This window comes from Myotis nattereri, assembly GCF_964212035.1.
Source record: "Myotis nattereri genome assembly, chromosome: 13".
In the NCBI taxonomy this organism is placed as follows: domain Eukaryota; kingdom Metazoa; phylum Chordata; class Mammalia; order Chiroptera; family Vespertilionidae; genus Myotis; species Myotis nattereri.
Window position 1 is genome coordinate 21,126,731 of NC_138088.1, and position 18,985 is coordinate 21,145,715.

The 18,985-nt window shown below is 40.2% G+C and overlaps 1 protein-coding gene and 1 pseudogene across 2 annotated transcripts in view; one reads left to right on the plus strand and one right to left on the minus strand.

Moving 5' to 3' along the window:
- The window catches only part of CCAR1 (cell division cycle and apoptosis regulator 1), a 60,300-nt gene extending 54,392 nt beyond the window's left edge, over nt 1–5,908 (minus strand). The window contains exons 1-2 of the mRNA XM_081105013.1: nt 5,678–5,908; nt 4,461–4,583 (exon numbers count right to left, since the gene is read on the minus strand). Of these exons, the coding sequence (XP_080961139.1) occupies nt 4,461–4,533 (73 nt within the window). The 5' untranslated portion in view covers nt 4,534–4,583; nt 5,678–5,908. The remainder of the gene's footprint in view (nt 1–4,460; nt 4,584–5,677) is intronic.
- A 5,797-nt stretch (nt 5,909–11,705) lies between these two features.
- Nucleotides 11,706–12,383, plus strand: LOC308529035 (ferritin heavy chain-like; annotated as a pseudogene). Its single transcript has one exon. The product of its transcript is annotated as a ferritin heavy chain-like (transcript).
- The last annotated feature ends 6,602 nt before the right edge of the window (nt 12,384–18,985 follow it).

Here is an 18,985-nt window from a genome sequence, read left to right on the forward strand (position 1 = left end):
GACAAAGAGATAGAAACATCAATAATGAGAATCATTGGTCAGCAACCTCTTGCACACTCCATAGTGGGGATAGAGCCCACATCCGGGAATTGAACCATGGCCTCCTGGTTCAAAGATTGATGCTCAACCACTGAGCAACACTGGCGGACTACCCCATTAATCTTTCCTCTTTTACATTTAAGGTAAGTCAGATATCATAGATGGGCAGAAAGAAGAAACCAGGACTAACTAAATGTATTTAAACAGAAAGAAGTGAGGAACATCTTAACGCGAATGTCCATTCAAAATGAGGTTAATTGCAATGAGAATAGAGAAAAAGGTACTGAAATCTAAAGCACAGATTCTAACTAGTGTATCCTGTTAACCTTCTGAACTTGTATGCAAAATTTCAGATCAGAAATTCGTTTTCATCAGATTTTCAAAAAAGGTTAAGAACCACTGTTCTAGGATAAGAGAAGCAAAATTCTCATGTAAACACAAAACAGGGAAAGATTCTAGGAAATGTTATTACTATTTAAAATTATAAGCACCTCCTTCACCCACCTGAGCTCTGACCTTAGATCTGCTCTGTTGCACTCTGCTGGTACCAATTTCCACAACTTTGGAAAGTACTGATAATTGCCACAGAAAAAGGGCTCAGAGCCAGAAAGTCTATTTTTTTCCTACAGCTTTTCTAGGTGTTCTGGCCTCACTCTTGTGTATATCTGAGAAATTATCCTTGCATATTTGCATATAGCTTTCTTTAGTCTTATTATTATAATCAAATTCTCAAGATAATTCTGTAATTTGCAAAGCACAAAGTTATTAACCTCTGATTTAATCTTTCTGTCTATATAAGTGGCTAAACACTTTTCAGCAAGAGAACTTTTCCAATTATCCATATTGGAAAGTCTGTTCATTTATCTGATTCAGTGTGACTGTTGAAGGTCTCATGACCCACCTGAAACAAATATGCTTATCATTATATATCAATACTTCTACAAACTTATGAAATGAGCCCTAAATGACCACAGGCTACTAGGTAAATATGTAAATTTAAGAGCTGTTTTGTTAAATGTTCAAGGACAAATGTAAGATACATTATTTTCTAAAATGTAAAATCAGTTTCATATGACTGAAATGTTCATGTTATAACATACTAGTAGCTATTATATACTGAATGAACAGACTATTTAAACCCAAAAGAGCCTCCATGTGTTTGAATGTTTTTGGTTGTTTTTACTGCAGTTGATTTCTAATTTCATTCCACTGTGAAACAATAAATGGGTTACCAATGAGATCAAGAAAGAAATCAAAAACTTCATGGAAACAAATGAAAACACAACAACCCAAAATCTCTGGGACACAGCACAAGCAGTCCTGAGAGGGAAGTTCATAGCACTACAGGCCTACCTCAAAAAAAAAACACAAAACAAGAAAAATCAACAATAAACTATGTAACCCTACAACTTAAAGAACTAGAAAGAGAACAACAAGAAAAGCCCAGAGTATGTAGAAGGAAGGAAATAAAGATTAGAGCAGAAATAAATGATAGGGGCTAAAAAAACAATACCAAAAAAAAAAATCAATGAAACCAAGACCTTGTTTTTTGAAAGGATAAAAAAAATTGATGAACTGTTAGCCAGACTTATCAAGAAACAAAGAGAGAGGACTCAAATAAATAAAATCAGAAATGAAAGTGGAGAAGTAACCACTGACACCACAGAAATACAAAGGATTGTAAGGAAATACTATGAACTACTATATGCCAACAAGCTGGACAATGTGGATGAAATGGACAAATTCTTATTATATCATGGAATACTGTGCAGTAGTAAAAAAGAAGAATCTCTTATCCTTTTAGATAGCATAGAGGGACCTGGAGAGTATCATGCTAAGTGAAATACGTCAGTCACAGAAAGACAAGTATCACATGATCTCACTCGTATGTGGAATCTAAGTTACAAAATAAACTGATGAACGGAGTGGATCCAGAGACATGAAAGCATGGAACAGAATTCGGAAACTCCGTAGGCGGGGTGGAGGTGGAATGGCGGGGTGGAATCAACCAAGGACCTTGTATGCATATATGCATGGCCCATGAACACAGACAATGGGGCAGGCTGGAGGGGGAGGGAGGGGGACAAAAAAAATCCATAAATAATTTCCTACAGCACAAATACAAGCTATGCTTACACAAATCCCATTATTTACATATGAACCCTTTGGTGTCTCCTTTGTTCAGTCTTAAAATAAAAATAAAAGATAATAATATACGTTTAGGTAATTACAATACAAATGTTAAGAACTACAGACAGTAGAATTCCACCATAACAGCTACTATACTTAAATAATACAGATATGAATTTAAAACAAATCACATGTAGAAAAAGTCAGGTAAAAACATGCTCAGTTTATCAAAATATCAGTACACAGTACTTGCTTCTGGACACACAGTAGTTGCTAATAGGTCCTATTTCATGAAAACTAAGTCAATACTATTATCTAACATAGAGGAGAAATACTTGAATCTGAAATAATTTATAACTATATTTCATATTATTTTCAGTTACCTACAGAAGTAACTATTGATCATTTATTCCCCTCAAATCAAGAGTAATTAAAATAAAAACCCTTAAAGTACCCATTCCTTTAAGGAGAAAGGTCACCCACATAACTAGCCATGTCTATCAAATTTTAGAATACCCAAATTAGAAGATCAGTGTCTCTGCAATTGTCCTCAAATTACAAAATAAATATTTTTTTAAAATATATTTTATTGATTTTTTACAGAGAGGAAGGGAGAGAGATAGAGAGTTAGAAACATCGATGAGAGAGAAACATCGATCAGCTGCCTCCTGCACATCTCCCACTGGGGATGTGCCCGCAACCCAGGCACACGCCCTTGACCGGAATCGAACCTGGGACCCTTCAGTCCACAAGCCGACGCTCTATCCACTGAGCCAAACCGGTTTTCGGCCAAAATAAATATTTTTAAGTAAGTAAAATGCAGCAAAGAACAAGCAGCTTGGAAGTTTTATAGTTTTTCAAATGTTAAGCTGACTGACCTGATTTAATTATCAGATATATCATAAATAAAAATATATTCAAATTAACAGAATAAGCTGCAACTTTTCTGGATACTCAAAGAAACTCAAGTTTTCATTATGTAGAATCTTATTTAAAATTCAAACCACAAGTCAAGAAATAGTAAAAAAATTCTTCCTAAGAGCAACAGGAAGAACCTTATTGAAACAAAATTTTCAATGACATTATTTTGAACATGTAAATATTCATTTGCTCCTTTTATACATTTTTTTTTTGCTTGCTAAATTCTTTCCAGTTGGTTTTTTTACTTTCAATTCAAACAACTAAAAACCAGTCATGTATCCATAAAGTATGAATTTTTCATTTATTTTCAAGCACAGGGTTTCCAGTAGGAGGCATGCAGGAGGCAGCCAATCAATGATGTTCCTCTCTCTCATTGATATTTCTCTCTCTATCCCTCTCTCTAAAAATCAATAAAAACATATACTTTTTTAAAAAGTACAGTTGGGGGGGTTAGAGAGCAACCAAAGGACTTATATGCATGTATATTAGCATAACCAATGGACACAGACACTGGGGCAGTGGGGGCTTGCCTGGTAGGAATGGCTGGCGGGGGGGGGGGGGGGGTGTCAAGAGGGTCAAAAGGAGACATCTGTAAAATTTTAGACAATAAATAAAAAAAATAACAAAATAAATATTAAAAAAAACTAAAGTCGAGCCCTCAGCACACTGCAGCCACTTATACATGGATTTTTTTCAATAAATATGTACAATACTGTAAGTGTATTTTCTCTTATACTTCTTATACTCTCAACAACATTTTCTTTTCTCTAGCTTACTTTAATGTAAGAAGTATTGTATGTAATACACGTAACATACAAAATGTGTTGATCAACTGTTGGTGTTATCAGTAAGGCTTCCAGTCAACAGCAGGCTACTACTATTAGTAAAGTTTAAGTTTTCGGGGAGTCAAAAGTAGTACAGGAAACAGTAAATTTCCTCGGATGGTTCCATACTCCTAACCATCCCCCTTGTTCAAAGGTTAACTGTATGACTTCTGAGTACTTCTGAGCCTGCATGCTTCTGACACCTTAACATGCCAAATGATTCTGGTAACCTCTAATGAATGAGTGGCTGCTAACCTCTGACATAACTAAACCAATTAGGTCAATCAACTTAAAGTTTTTAAAACTATAAAAACTTCCAAACTGATGTGTGAAACAGGTTTCTGGTGTGTGGGTTTTTTTTTTGTTTGTTGTTGGTTTTTTTGTGAGTTAACCCATGAATTTTTTAAGAACTTCACAGACAAAATTAAAAGAGACCTCATTTGCACACAGATTGCAGTGTTATGCGGGGCCTGACTCAGTTACACCATGCTGCCCACCCCTTCTCACCCCGCCCCCGTTCCCAGCGCGTGTGTGCAGGAGGCTGACCTGGCTGAGACACCGCAGTGGCTGTGAACTGAGTGGCCCATGGCGGATTCTTCTGTCCTCCAAACTGAGCCATGACGAGAGCCGGGGGGAAACCTTCGCCCGCTTGCCTTCGATAGCAGCGATCTGTTAAGAAAGGACCCGCATTTTCAAGTTCAACCAAACGACAAGGATCACACAAAAAATGTTGACTTTGTCAAGGGCATCCTCACGGTTCCACGCACAAACAACAGGGGCAGGTGCAGGTCCGATATGCGGCAAAAAAAAAAAAAAAAAAAAAAAAAAAAAAAATTCACATCAAGGTAGTTCATCAAAAGTATCCAACCTCGATCCATGGCATCAGGGGCAGACTTACAAGAAAGGCACTTCTTGCTGCGGCTACAAACTGTCACATTGAAACACAAGGCCATCTGCCGCTCTCTCCCCGGTCCTTACCAGTAAGAAGCGCGCAGCTTTATGTTCAAAGGAAATAACTACAGTAGAGCCTGCATGCTTCCTTTGGCAAGGAGTCGGGGGCTCAGAGGGGTGATACCAATAACGGAAATTGGGAAGGCACCGAGGAAAAGTATCCAAGAATAGAATTTAAATAACGAACATCTCCATGCTTTCTCCAGTAGGTAAACTAGGGATCCCTGTTCTCTTCCTTCCCTCGAGGGAAAAGACAGTTGAAATAACGGATGCCCTTTACAGAAGCGACGCGAAGATCCCCCCGCCCCCGCCCCCCCCCCAAAAAAAATACAAGGCAGAAAAGGCGCAGATCGCAGCCCGCGCACCCTCTCCGCCTCCCCCCGCGACTCGCAGGAGCCAGAGCTGTGCCATCCATCTTCCTCCCCGGCTCCAGCTCCTCGCGGGCTTCAGACCAGGGAAGGCGGAACCCTGCGTCCCGGGACACGGGCGAAGGACGCGCAGAGGAACAGAGAGCCCCGGTCCCCCGCATCCCTGGGCCGCTCGAAGGAAGGCTTCATCTCCCCCCACCCACGGCGCCCCGAGGGGTCCCAACGCGCCGGCCCCGAGACCAGGCGCTAACACAGCCACGGCTCGAGCGCGAGGGATGGAGGCCGGCCATCCCGTGGACCAGACCGAGGCGGAGGGGCGCAGGGGGGGCCTCTCCGGGGCCACGGGGAAAAGCCTGGGTGGGGGAAGGGCCGGCCGCGCGGGGCCTGCTCCGACCCGCACAAAAGGGACCGCGTCCCTCCCGCCCAGCCTCACGAGAACCCTACCGTCGTCAGCCTGCGGGCGCCGTGCGACCAAAACGGGCGCTCCCGGCCCTTCCGCGGGCCGATGGGACTGAGAACCCGGGCTTCGCCGGCACCGCTTCCCACGAGAGGACCAGACCTTCACCTGAATCGGGTCCCGGCTAACACCGAAGCCATTTCAAACCCGTCAGCCTCTGGCGCATGCGCCACCTCCCCCTCTTCCTCCACGCCTCTCCCTCCTACCCATCTCTCCGCGGGGCGGCGCCGACCGCACGCAGTGCGCGTACGCGCTCCCGCTCTCTCCACACGCGGTTGGAACCAGAGCGCGTGCGCGCTCCCGCTCGCTCCCCTACGCGGCTGGAACCGGAGCGCGCCTGCGAAGGTTACCTCGGCTTCGCTAACAATGAGCAACAATGGCCCACCTGCGTCCAGGCGCGAGCTCTGGGAAAGGCTTTCCAAAGGATGGGGAGGGGGGAGGGGGAGAGGTGGGGAAGGGGGGAGGGGGGAGGGCGGGGAAGTCACGTGATCCCGCCGCCATTTTGTGGTTTTTCTCTCCTCCCCGCCCCCTTTTTTTTTTCTAGTTCAAGTAATTGGGAGAATGGTGTATCCTGTGGCATCTCCCTAGCTTTTAATAATTTGAGATAAAATTCACTTAACATGTAATTCACTGTTTAAATATTTCATATTGTACAGTTTACTGGTTTTTTTGTATATTCATAAGGCTGTGCGACCGTCATCATGTCCATTTAAAAAAAAAATACACACACACACACACACACACACACAAGGCCTGGTGCACAGGGTCATGCACTGGTGGGGTCCCTCGGCCTGGCCTGCGGGCATCCCCCGAGGGGGCTCCCAGATTGGGAGAGGGCACAGTCCAGGCCGAGGGACCCCACTGGTGCGTGATTGGGACCGCCAGAGGGCTCCAGGGCTCCCCCAGTCCCCATCGGCCATCAGCAGGACCCCAGCCACAAGCCAACCTCCTGGCTGGAGCGTCTGCCCCCTGGTGGTCAAATGCACGTCATAGCTACAGATGGTCACTTAGGCTTTTATGTATATAGAAAATACACACACACACACACACACACACACACACTCACACTCACACACATATTCCAGACAGGAAGGGAGAGGGAGAGAGATAGAAACGTCAATGATTAGGGGAAATCATGGATTGGCTGCCTCCTGCACAGCCCATACTGGGGATCAAACCCACAACCTGGGCATCTACCCTGAATGGGAATCTAACCCTGGACCTCGTGGTCCATAGGAAAACACTCAATCCACTGAGCCACACCAACTGGACTCACTTATCCATTTAAGATTAATTTTTGTATATAGCGTGAGTTGAGGCCAAGTCACACTTTTGCATGTGGATATCCAGTTGTCCCAGAACAATTTGTTGAAAAGTCGAATCTTTCCCAATTTGATGGTTTTAGCATCTGTGTCAAAAATCAATTGCCAAAAAAAAAAAAAAAAAAAAATCAATTGCCCACATATAAATAGGTTTATTTCTGGACTCTAAATTCTCTTCCATTGATGTATGTCTGTCCTTACACCAGTACCACACTCTATAATTTCTGTGGCTTTGTAAAAGCCTTGAGAAGTGAAAGACTTCCAACTTTTCCCTGCCAAGATGGTTTTGGCTTTTCAGGGTTTCTTGCAATCCTATATGAATTTTAGGATCAGATTGTCCAGTTCTGCAAAAATGGCAGTGGGAATTTTAATGGGGATTGCTTTGAATCTGTAGATCAATTTGGGGAGTATTGCCATCTTAACAATATTAAGTATCCATTCCATGAATGTGAGATTTCTTCCGTTTATTTCGTTCTTCTTTCATTTCTTTCAACATGTTTTATAGATTTTAGAGTTCAAATTTTGTACCGCCGTGGTTAAACTTACTTTCCAACTACGTTATTCTTTTTTAAAATAAGTTTTTTAAAATTGATTTTAGAGAGAGGGGAAGGTAAAAAAGGGAGAGAGAAAGAAACATTAATGTGAAAGTGAAACATCAACTGGTTGCCTGCTTTTACCAGGGATTGAGCTAGAAACCTGGTCATGTGCCTTGACCATGAATCAAGCTGGCGCATTCAACCAACTGAGTCACACCAGCCAGGGCACTATTTTATTCATTTTGATGGTATTGTAAATGGAACAGTTTTCTTTTTTATTTTTAATTCTTTATTGTTTAAAATATTACATGTCTCCTTTACCCCCATTGACCTCTCCTCAGCCATCCTCCCCCCCACACACACATGCCCTCACCCCCGCTACTGTCTGTGTCCATAGGTTATGCTTATATCAGTGATGGCGAACCTATGACATGCGTGTCAGAGGTGACACGCGAACTCATTTTTTTGGTTGATTTTTCTTGGCATTTAAATATATAAAATAAATATTTGGCATTTAAATATATAAAATAAATATATGGCATTTAAATATATAAAATAAATATCAAACATATAAGTCTTTGTTTTACTATGGTTGCAGATATCAAAAAATTTCTGTATGTGACACGGTACCAGAGTTAAGTTAGGGTTTTTCAAAATGCTGACACGCCGAGCTCAAAAGGTTCGCCATCACTGGCTTATATGCATGCATACAGTCCTTTGGTTGCTCTCTTACCCGCCTCCCTGGGACTGTTTTCTAAATATCATTTCTGGATTAATTATTACTAGTGTAAAGGAATACAATTGATTTTATTCTGTTGATATTTTTGCAACTTTGTTGAATTAGATAATTAGCTCTAATTTTTTAGGATTTTCTATGTATAAAATATATCATCTGTGAATTGAGATAGTTTTACTTCTTTCTTTTCAATATGAATGCTTTTTAGTTTTTTTTTCTAATTGCTGTAGCTAGCACTTCCAGTCTAATGTTGAATAGGAGTGGTGAGATCAGACATCCTTGTTTTATTCTTGATTTTATTTTTATTTATTTATTTATTTATTTTTAAAATATATTTTATTGATTTTTTTACAGAGAGGAAGGGAGAGAGATAGAGAGTTAGAAACATCGGTGAGAGAGAAACATCGATCAGCTGCCTCCCGCACATCTCTCACCGGGGATGTGCCTGCAACCCAGGTACATGCCCTTAACCGGAATCGAACCCGGGACCTTTCAGTCCGCAGGCCAAAGCTCTATCCACTGAGCCAAACCGGTTTTGGCTATTCTTGATTTTAAAGGGAAAAACCTTCAGTCTTTCACCATTAAGTATGATTTTAACTGTGGATTTTTCTCTTCTATTCCTAGTTGATTGACTGTTTTCATGATGAAAGGGTTTGGATATTGCCAAATTGTTTTTTTTTAAATATATTTTATTGATTTTTTACAGAGAGGAAGGGAGAGGGATAGAGAGTTACAAACATCGATGAGAGAGAAGCATCGATCAGCTGCCTCCTGCACACCCCTTACTGGGGATGTGCCTGCAACCAAGGTACATGCCCTTGACCGGAATCAAACCCGGGACCCTTTAGTCCGCAGGCCAACACTTTATTCACTGAGCCAAACCAGCTAGGGCTTGCCAAATTGTTTTTATCATTTAAAATTGTCATGTGGATTTTTCCTTCATTTTATTGAAATGGAATTTTACATTGATTGAGTTTTGTGTGTTTACTCATCCTTGCATTCCTGAGATAAATCCCACTTAGTAATCTCTATATATAAAAGGCTAAGTGACCGACTGTCTGTCCAACCGACCAGCTGGTATATATGATGCACACTGGCAATTTAAAAATAAACGTTGACTTACGCATGCATGATACATTTAAAGCTCTTGCTGGAGCCAATTGCACATGTGTTTTTATTTTATAATACTACATTATATATACAATTTTGATGTACTTTTTTGCAGTAATGTAATTACCGCATAAATCTTTATTCTGATTAATTTCTTTTCAATGTGCATGAATCCGTGCACTGGGCCACTAGCAGTATGTAATCATTTTTATATGCTACTAGTTTTGGTTTAATAGTATTTTTTAAAGAATGTTAGTATATATATATATATATATATATATATATATATATATATATATGGTATCCCAAAAAATGTATTTACACTTTAGCAGCTGATAGCTCAATTATGAAAATGAATCCTATTTATTTATGTATTTATTTTTGTTAATCCTCACTGGAGGATATTTTTCCCATTGACTCTTAGAGAGAGTGGAAGGGAAGGAGGGAGAGGGGAAAGAGAGAGAAACATTGACATAAGAGAGACAAATTGATTGGTTGCCCCACATGTGCCCCGATGGGGCCAAGGATCAAGCCTGCAACACAGGTACATGCCCTTGAACAGGAATCAAACCTGCAACCCTTCTGCAAAGTGGACATACAGATGGCCAAGAGACATATGAAAAAATGCTCAAAGTCACTAATCATCAGAGAGATGCAAATTGAAACTACAATGAGGTATCACCTCACACCTGTCAGAATGGCTACCATTAACAAATCAACAAATGACAAGTGCTGGAGAGGATGTGGAATAAAGTGGGTCTTAGTACACCACTGGTGGTAATGCAGACTGGTACAGCCATTATAGAAAACAGTATGGAGTTTCCGCAAAAAATTAAATATAGAACTGCCATTTGACCCAGTGATCCCACTTCTAGGAATATATTCTAAGAGACCAGATACATCAATCAGAAAGAATGTATGCACCCCTATGTTCATAGCATCACAATTTACAATAGCTAAGATCTGGAAACAGCCCAAGTGCCCATCAGTAGATGAGTGGATAAAAAAGCTGTGGTACAGCCAAACCGGTTTGGTTCAGTGGATAGAGCGTGGGCCTGTGGACTGAAAGGTTCCAGGTTCGATTCCGGTCAAGGGCACGTACCTTGGTTGCGGGCACATCCCCAGTAGGAGGTGTGCAGGAGGCAGCTAGTCGATGTTTCTCTCTCATCAATGTTTCTAACTCTCTATCCCTCTCCCTTCCTCTCTGTTAAAAATCAATAAAATATATTAAAAGAAAAAAAAGCTGTGGTACATTTTCTCCATGGAATACTATGCAGGTATAAAAAAGGATCTCTTACCCTTTGATACAGCATGGAGGGACGTGGAGAGTATTATGCTAGTCAGAGGAAGACAAGTATCATATGATCTCACTTATATGTGGAATCTAATGAACAAAATACACTGTTGAACAAAATATATCCAGAGACATAGAAGCATGGAACAGACTGTCAAATCTCAGAGAGAAGGCAGGGGTGGGAGATTTAAACCAAAGAACATGTATGCATGGACACAGACAATAGGGTGGTGAATGAGGGAGGTGGGGGTGGGAAAAAGAGACATAAGTAATACTTTCAACAATAGAGAATCATTGATCTGTTGCCTCCTGAACGCCCCTTACTGAGGATCAGTCCTACAACCTGGTAATGTGACCTGATCTAGAATTGAACTATGATCTCTTGGTTTGTGGATTGAGAATCACTGAGCTACACCAGCCAGGCTGTACTTTTTGAATTTTGTACCAAATGACATGTCTTAAATATTAAATTTTTTTTTAATTTTTTGTTTTATATATTTTTATTGAATTCAGAGAGAAGAAGGGAGAGGAAGAGAGAGATAGAAACAACAATGATGAAAGAGAATCATGGATCAGTTGCCTCTTGCATGCCCCCTACTGGGGATGGAGCCTGCAACCCAGGCAGGCCAAAGCTCTATCCACTGAGCCAAACTGGCCAGGGCAAATATTAAATTTTTTAAAATTAACATTTATTTCCTTTAAGCCAGCATTTTAGTGTCCATCATAGTAAAAAGCTGGACACAATAAAAATGCTCAATAGGAGTGATAAAATCATGGGACATTAATGTGCTTGAACGCTCTGTAGGTATTAAAAGTGACATGACATTTGAGACAGTCTTCATGGAAAGTCACTATGGTTTCATGCTTTAACAGTGCTTGGACGGAACCTGGCTCTGACCCATCCCCGCCAGCTGCCCAGATCTAGCCTCCTGCCAATCTCCTCACAGAGTCCTCTGACAGTCCCAAGGGCCCGCCATCACTCCAGTGCTGCCCAGCCGCCTCTCCTTAGCACCCACCATGACGGTGACCGGATCCGCCTCGCAGGCGGGTCAGAACTGCCACCAGGACTCAGAGGCCTGATCAACTTGGAGCTCTACGTCTCCTATATCTACCTGTCCATGCCTTACTACTTTGACCGTGATGATGTGGCTTTGAAGAACTTGGCCAAATATTTTCTTCGCCAACCTCATGAGGAGAGGGAACATGCTGAGAAACTGATGAAGCTGCAGACCCAACGAGGTGGCCGAATCTTCCTTCAGGATATCAAGAAACCAGACCATGACAACTGGGAGAATGGGCTGAATGCAATGGAGTGTGCATTAGACTTGGGAAAAGGTGTGAATCAGTCACTACTGGACTGGCACCAAGTGGCCACTGACAAAAATGACCCTCATTTGTGTGACTTCACTGAGACTCACTACCTGAATGAGCAGGTGAAACCCATCAAAGAATTGGGTGACCATATAATTAACTTGTGCTGGTTGGGGCCCCCTGAAACTGGCACAGTAGAGTATCTTTTTGACAAGCACACCCTGGGAGACAGTGCTGAGAGCTAAGCCTTCCAATAGCCACGGGGTTGACTTCCTGGTCACCAAAGCAATACCTGCATGTTGGAGCTACCTTTACCTTTGCTATAACTTGTACCAAATCATCCACTCACATCTTTCATTTGTAACATTCCTTCAAATAAAGTAATTTGGTACCCCACCCCCCAGATGATATGATGTTTGAGCTGATATGAGAACTACAGGAAGGAGCTAGCCATATGAGGTTCAAAAGGTAGAACCAGGTGGCAGGTACAAACGGCTTTGGGTCAGACAAGGGTTTGGCCTGTTCAAGGAACTACAGAAGCTTAGGGTAGCTGGAGCATGGTCAACAGAGTGGATAGGTTGGCAGAAGCCAGGTCCCCAAAAGCTTTGCAGACTAAGTAAGTAGTTTGGTTTCATATTAAGTACAGTGAGAAGCCATTAGAATGTTTTAATCAGGGGAATGTCATGATCCATGACATTAAAAAAAGAGCGTTAAGAAGGTAAAGGATCTAAAAACCATGTCGCCAGAGGAACATTGAAGGAACTGGCTATTTGGCCAGGAGGTTATTAAAAATATATGATAGTTGTCTTAGGTGGTGGATGTTTAGTTGGGATATTGACCGAGCTATTTAACAGAGCAAAATAATAGAAAATAACACTTAATTTTTTTTTCTCATGGAAAAGACCAAGTTCCTTTAGTTTCGCTGTTTTGCCATGCCCTAGTGTGATGCCCATGTACGTATGGTCAACCTAAGTCATGTCTTCCTTGTAACCAGTCAGGAAAGAGGTGGAAAATGTAGTCTGTAGCTGCAAACCTAAACCTGGGGGGAGGTAGGGCAAGGGGATAAAGTTGTTCCCCTTATAGAATGAAGAGGTCTACCAGGATGCTACAATAGGGGAGGCAGGTTTCAAATTAGATGAATTTAAACTAACTTATTATTCTGCGATAGTTAATGTAATATCACTAATAGCCTATTGTCAATTTTTTTTTTTTTGCTTCAGATTTTTAATGAATACTTTAGCATACTGTGTTCAGGATGAAGTTTATTAAAATAATGATAAACCCAAGGGAAGGCGAGTGAGTCTAGACCCAAGTTAATTATCAGCTCTGCCAATCAGTAGGGGTGTGCATCTAACTTAAGATTTAGAACTGATCTATGTTCTAAAATGGGGTTGCTAAGAGCCCTTACTTAATATCATCACTGTAAGAATTAAATAAAATGCAAGGTTTCTGGGACATAATCAGGATTCCATATATGTAGCCATCTTGATTTTGTGAACACAATCCATACATTTGGTCATCTTCAAATATAAAATTCTTATAGTCCCTTGTCATTAAAAATATGTGGATATTTGATTGGATATTAAAATTTTAAAAATATTATTTTGTCGAGGAAAGAAAAATTAGACTACCAGGTGCAAAATAGAAGTATAAAATTTATTTAAAATCACCCACAAAGTTCCGTATAATCAGGAATGATACAATTTGCAATAGCTTTTTTATAAAAAAAACTCATGACAAAGATTTAAAATATAATTTCAATTACAGTATTCATTTAGCCTTTTCCTTTAGAACAATTTAAAAAAAGAAAATTTATGCTCTAAATAAATGAGACACAAGGAAAATATAATAGACAATTTCCACAACTATCTTTACATGTATGTTTCAATACTAGTACATTTCAATGCCTTTTGCTACATAAACATGAAATCATGTACAACTGCTGTGCACCAAAACTTAGCTTAATTCGATCTTTCAAGTAACATGCAATATCAACTCACAAGTCTTCAAGTACTGCTAGTAAATGTTCCCTTGTATGCAGAGCACTACATTTTGATCCTGAATTGAAATCATTAAGATTATATTTTTCCCTTCTACATGAAGTGCTTTTTCTTTAAACTGCTTCCCCCATATGTTAAGATCAACAACAACAAAAAGGATATTTTAGAGTTTTAAAATCTTTTTCTTACTATTTCATTGTATAGGATATTTAATACAGTAGGGCAGCAAGAGGTAAAAATAAGTCCCCCAAAGGAAAAAAAAGAAAAATTAAAGGTACAAAATAAATAGTAAATACACTCCAAAGAGAAAAAGTCATCTACAGGCAGGAATATTAACTTGAGAAATTGATATTTCTCTCTTAGGAATTCAGCAATACTCTATTTCACCATGGTGAAAGACCTGTAAATATTTTACTTCCACTAATGTTAAGCACTCAGTCTACTCCTTGGAACCAAGTTATTGATATGCACATCAATCTACTGGGAGGTCATCATATAGCATAAGACTAAATGAAGAAACTAGAAATTAATGCATTTCTCTCTTTTGAGTAGTTTTATTATGTTTCTCTTTAGGAAACACTTTATGATTTCTTAGTTACCCAAAGATGACCATCCACCTATGTCACAATGCAAAAGCTACCCTTTATTTTTACTATAAAATCATTTCTAAAAAAATATTTCTCTTGAAGCACCTATCACATTGTAATTTCCTAAAAAGTAAAAAAAAAAAAAAAAAAAAAAAAAAAAAGACATACACCCCAATAAAAAATAATTTTTCGTTTTTTAAGAGCTGTTTTTGTAAATCACATGTATTCAGCCACTTTATAATATCGCAAACAGGCATTTGTTGAGATAGGCAGTTACTGAACTGAGTCACCAAAAGTGGAATTTGACTATTTAGGACAATTTGACTTGTTTTGTCCATTAGTAACATATAATGACTGATGAAATAGCAAAAATATCTTACCTGTTTGTATCTATAAAGAGCATACCAAAATTTTTACAAATACATCTAATTTTACTTAACTCTCTGGGCAAGGATTGTTTAACCATTGACTGAGAGATTGTATATAGCTGGAAACAAAGGATAACAAACAAAATTCAAATAAGTGGGAGATAGTACTATCTCTTAGAGATGCCAAACTTACATTTTCTAAAATTTAATTTTATTTCAAATATATTTTTATTGAATTCAGAGAGGAAGGGAGAGGGAGAGTTAAAAACATCAATGAGAGAGAATCATTGACCAGCTGCCTCCTACATGCCCCCCACTCTGAGGATAGAGCCCACAATCCGGGCATGTGCCCTTGGCCAGAATTGAACCCGGGACCCTTCAGTCTGTAGGCCGACGCTCTACCCACTGAGCCAAAAGAGCTAGGGCCAAACTTACAATTTTACCATGAGGCCTAGGAACTTGAAGAGTCTAGCAAATTCCTTCAAGAAAAATGCATTTGGCCCGGCCAGTGTGCGCAGAGATTGAGCGTAGACCCATGAACCAAGAGGTCACACTTCTATTCCAGGTCAGGACACATGACGGGTTGCAGGGTAGATTCCCAGTGGGGGACGTGAAGGAGGCAGCCCATCACTGATTATCTCTCATGATTGTTCCTATTACTCTCTCCCTCTCACTTCCTCTTTCTGAAACAAATAAAAACATTTAAAAAAAAAATGGGGGGAAAAAGAGACCTGCACTTCAATATAACGAACACATTCAACTTTGTGAGTTGTTGACTTTAGCCTTTTAAAAAATGTTTTTAAAACAATTATTACTTAGGTTTCCCTCCATGTTGTAGTACAAGGTCTTTCTTTATGGAAGAGTGTTTTTACAGGGAACAACAAAACTTATTCTAAGCCCTAATGCATGAGTCTTGGGAACTTGGGGAGACCTTAAGTATGCACAAGAAAATAGCTGGCTAAATAAATAATGGAGATGTCCCCTCAGACTCCCACGGGCCACCATGCTTCTGCTGCGTGAAAGGAGCAAGGAGCTGGAGGGGCTCTGTGCAGGTGGCCCTGGTCTACAATGTGTGCATCCAGGTGCGGCACATCTGTTCACAAACGGAAGACTGAGCAAAACATGGAGTATTTCTTCCTCCTAATATGCAAGGACTGACTGATCCCCAGACTGAAGAATTGAAATTAAGGGATGAATGGGATAAAAAGTGTATACCTAGGGGAGGTGCAGTATTTAAAAAAACGTTATTGGATGAAGAAACGGGCATGCTCCAAAAAAAAAAAAAAAAGAAGCCAAGTTTTAAATAAAACTACAGGAAGCCAAAACAATAATATCTAATTAACAAATGGAAGCCAGCATCTGTGCTACCATGGGGATGGTGAAAGACTGTTGGGCAGCGGAGAGGGGGCAGTGATGCTTGTTTGTCCCATGAGTCTGCGCCCCACTGTCCCATCTGGATGGGATTTGAAAATAAGGAAGATGTTGGGAACTGAGGAAGGACTCAAGGTCATTGAGGAGTCAGAAGCACAACGGTAGAGGGCTGTCAAGGAGTCAAGAAGAATACGATTTCAGACTACATGGGCAGAAATGAAACACACACACACACACACACACACACACACACACAATTGCAGTCAAGATTCAGCGAAGGGGATAAGGAGCTCCAGCCCAAGGACCCAATATTAACAACGAGGAGCAGAAACAGTTGATGCTGTATTACCACAGAAGACAGGCCAAACTCAAGAAATTAGAAGAAAATGATGGCTCCTGTTTAAATTCTCCATGGACATATAAAACTGCTTTGAAAAAAGCATTTTCAGGTGGTTAAAGACAAAGTGGAGACCAAGATGAAGTTCCCAAAAATATTAGCTCACCTCTTTAGGCCAATTAATAATAACGAAAAAGGATAATCACAAGGCCCTGGCTGGTTTGGCTCAGTGGATAGAGTGTTGGCCTGTGAACTGAAGGGTCCCCGGTTCGGTTCCGACCAGGGACACGTGACCAGGTTGTGGGCTCGATCCCCAGTAGGGGGCATGCAGGAGGCAGCCGATCAATGATTCTCTCTCATCATTGATGTTTCTATCTCTCTCCTTCTCTTCCTTCATCTCTGAAATCAATAAAAATATATTTTTAAAAATAAATAAAATAAAATAAAAAATCACAACCCTCTGTGAAGGATGTTGAAATTTCTAGTTTTCCGAGGTTTTCTTTTAGTAAGTTGGAAACATTCTCTGTCCAATCCCCAGTGCTGGAGAGAAAGTAGTACATAATAAAGCAGTTTGATATCCTACAACATTGTAAAGCACAATATTAATTACAATTTTTCTTAATATCATGTTTGATTTCAAAGTGGTTCCTCATTTTCCATTATATATTTTCATTGCTTTCAGAGAGGGAGAGAGAGAAACATCAATGCTGAGAATCATTGACTGTCTGCCTCCTGCAAGACCCCCCACCCACTGGGAACTGAGCCTGCAACCCAGGCAGAAGCCCTGACAAGGAATCAACCCAGGACCCTTCAGTACACAGGCCGATGCTCTACCCACTGAAATAACCGGCTAGGGCAGGTTCCTCATTTTGAGCGATTTATTTTTTCAGAGAAAACTGGTATGGAGTGGGGAGAAGAAACATTAAAAGCATTTCTTGGTGTTGAGCACCGAGAGTAAATTTGCCTGTTGCTGATAGGAACACAATTCTCCCTCATTTCTGCCCCTTAACTTCTTCCATGGAACTTGAAAGAGCTTCTGATGACTGACTTTGCCCATGTTTAAGAGCTCTTCAATTATTAACCAATGTTACCTGAACAAATTCAATGATTAAAAAATTTTTTAAATAAAGTAATTACTTTCAGTTCTCTTTTTAACTTTTCTCACCCAGATTATAGAATAGGTTGTATTGTTGCCAGCAACCAAATTACAAAGAAGTAAATTGGGCTGAGATATAGAAGGAAAACATGCAAAAAAAAAATATATTGTCTTCTATAGATCAGATCTGTTACTAAGAAAGCCACCAGTCAGACCATTAGTATGATGCATTATACAAAAATAAGAAAGCCATATAGAAGTAGTGGTAGAATATATAACTTCTTGCACAACTCTTTTAAAAATGTATTTTTATTGATTTCAGAGAGGAAGGGAGAGATAGAAACATCAATGATGAGAGAGTCATTGGCTGCCTCCTGCACACCCCTACTGGGGATCAAGGCTGCAACCTGGGCATGTGCGCTTGACCGGAATCAAACCCTTCATTCCGCAGGCCGACACTCTATCCACTGAGCCAAACCAAGCAGGGCTTGCACAACACTAATAAGAGTCTGGAGTCAATCATTGTTGTAATAGAGACCACTCAATGCTAATCTGTGGTCTTGTGATCATATCTATTCCTAAAAACTGAATTTTCCCTTAAAAGAACAAATAAAAGCTCTTGATTACTTTTGGTACAATTACATAAAGAATTCCAGAAACATGATTTTAAAAGACAGGAAGACAAGTGAGCAAGATCACTGATATTCTTAAATGAACCACGCGTATTTGTGTAGGGAACTTGGGGAACGCAGGACAGAGAAAGGGGAAAATCAGAGGAAAGGATAAAAAGTGTAAAAAGAATTAAAGTGCACTTATTGACACTGTTATATTGTTAAATGAGAGAAAAAAATAACAGGCAGAGTTTATGGTCAGATTATAAGTTTATATCCAGCCGACTGGAGAAGAAACCAAATTACTTTCTAATACCGTTATCTCTCAAAATGTTTCAGACAGCTGTGTGTGTGTGTGTGTGTCGGGGGGGGGGGGGGGGGGGGGAGAGAATACCTTTCATAACAGCAGATAGGGGCAGAATTTATCTTTTTAGAACAACCAGAGTTTCCAAAGTTGCACTGAAACAGGGATGGGTTAGAATCAGCTAATATGTTTAACATCTGATAACGTTCCTTCCTTAGACTAAGTTTTGCTTTGCTTTACTTGAAGGGACAAATGGCTGAACAAACTGGAAGGGAACTTGTGACCCAGGCAGGATCACAAGTATCCCAGGAA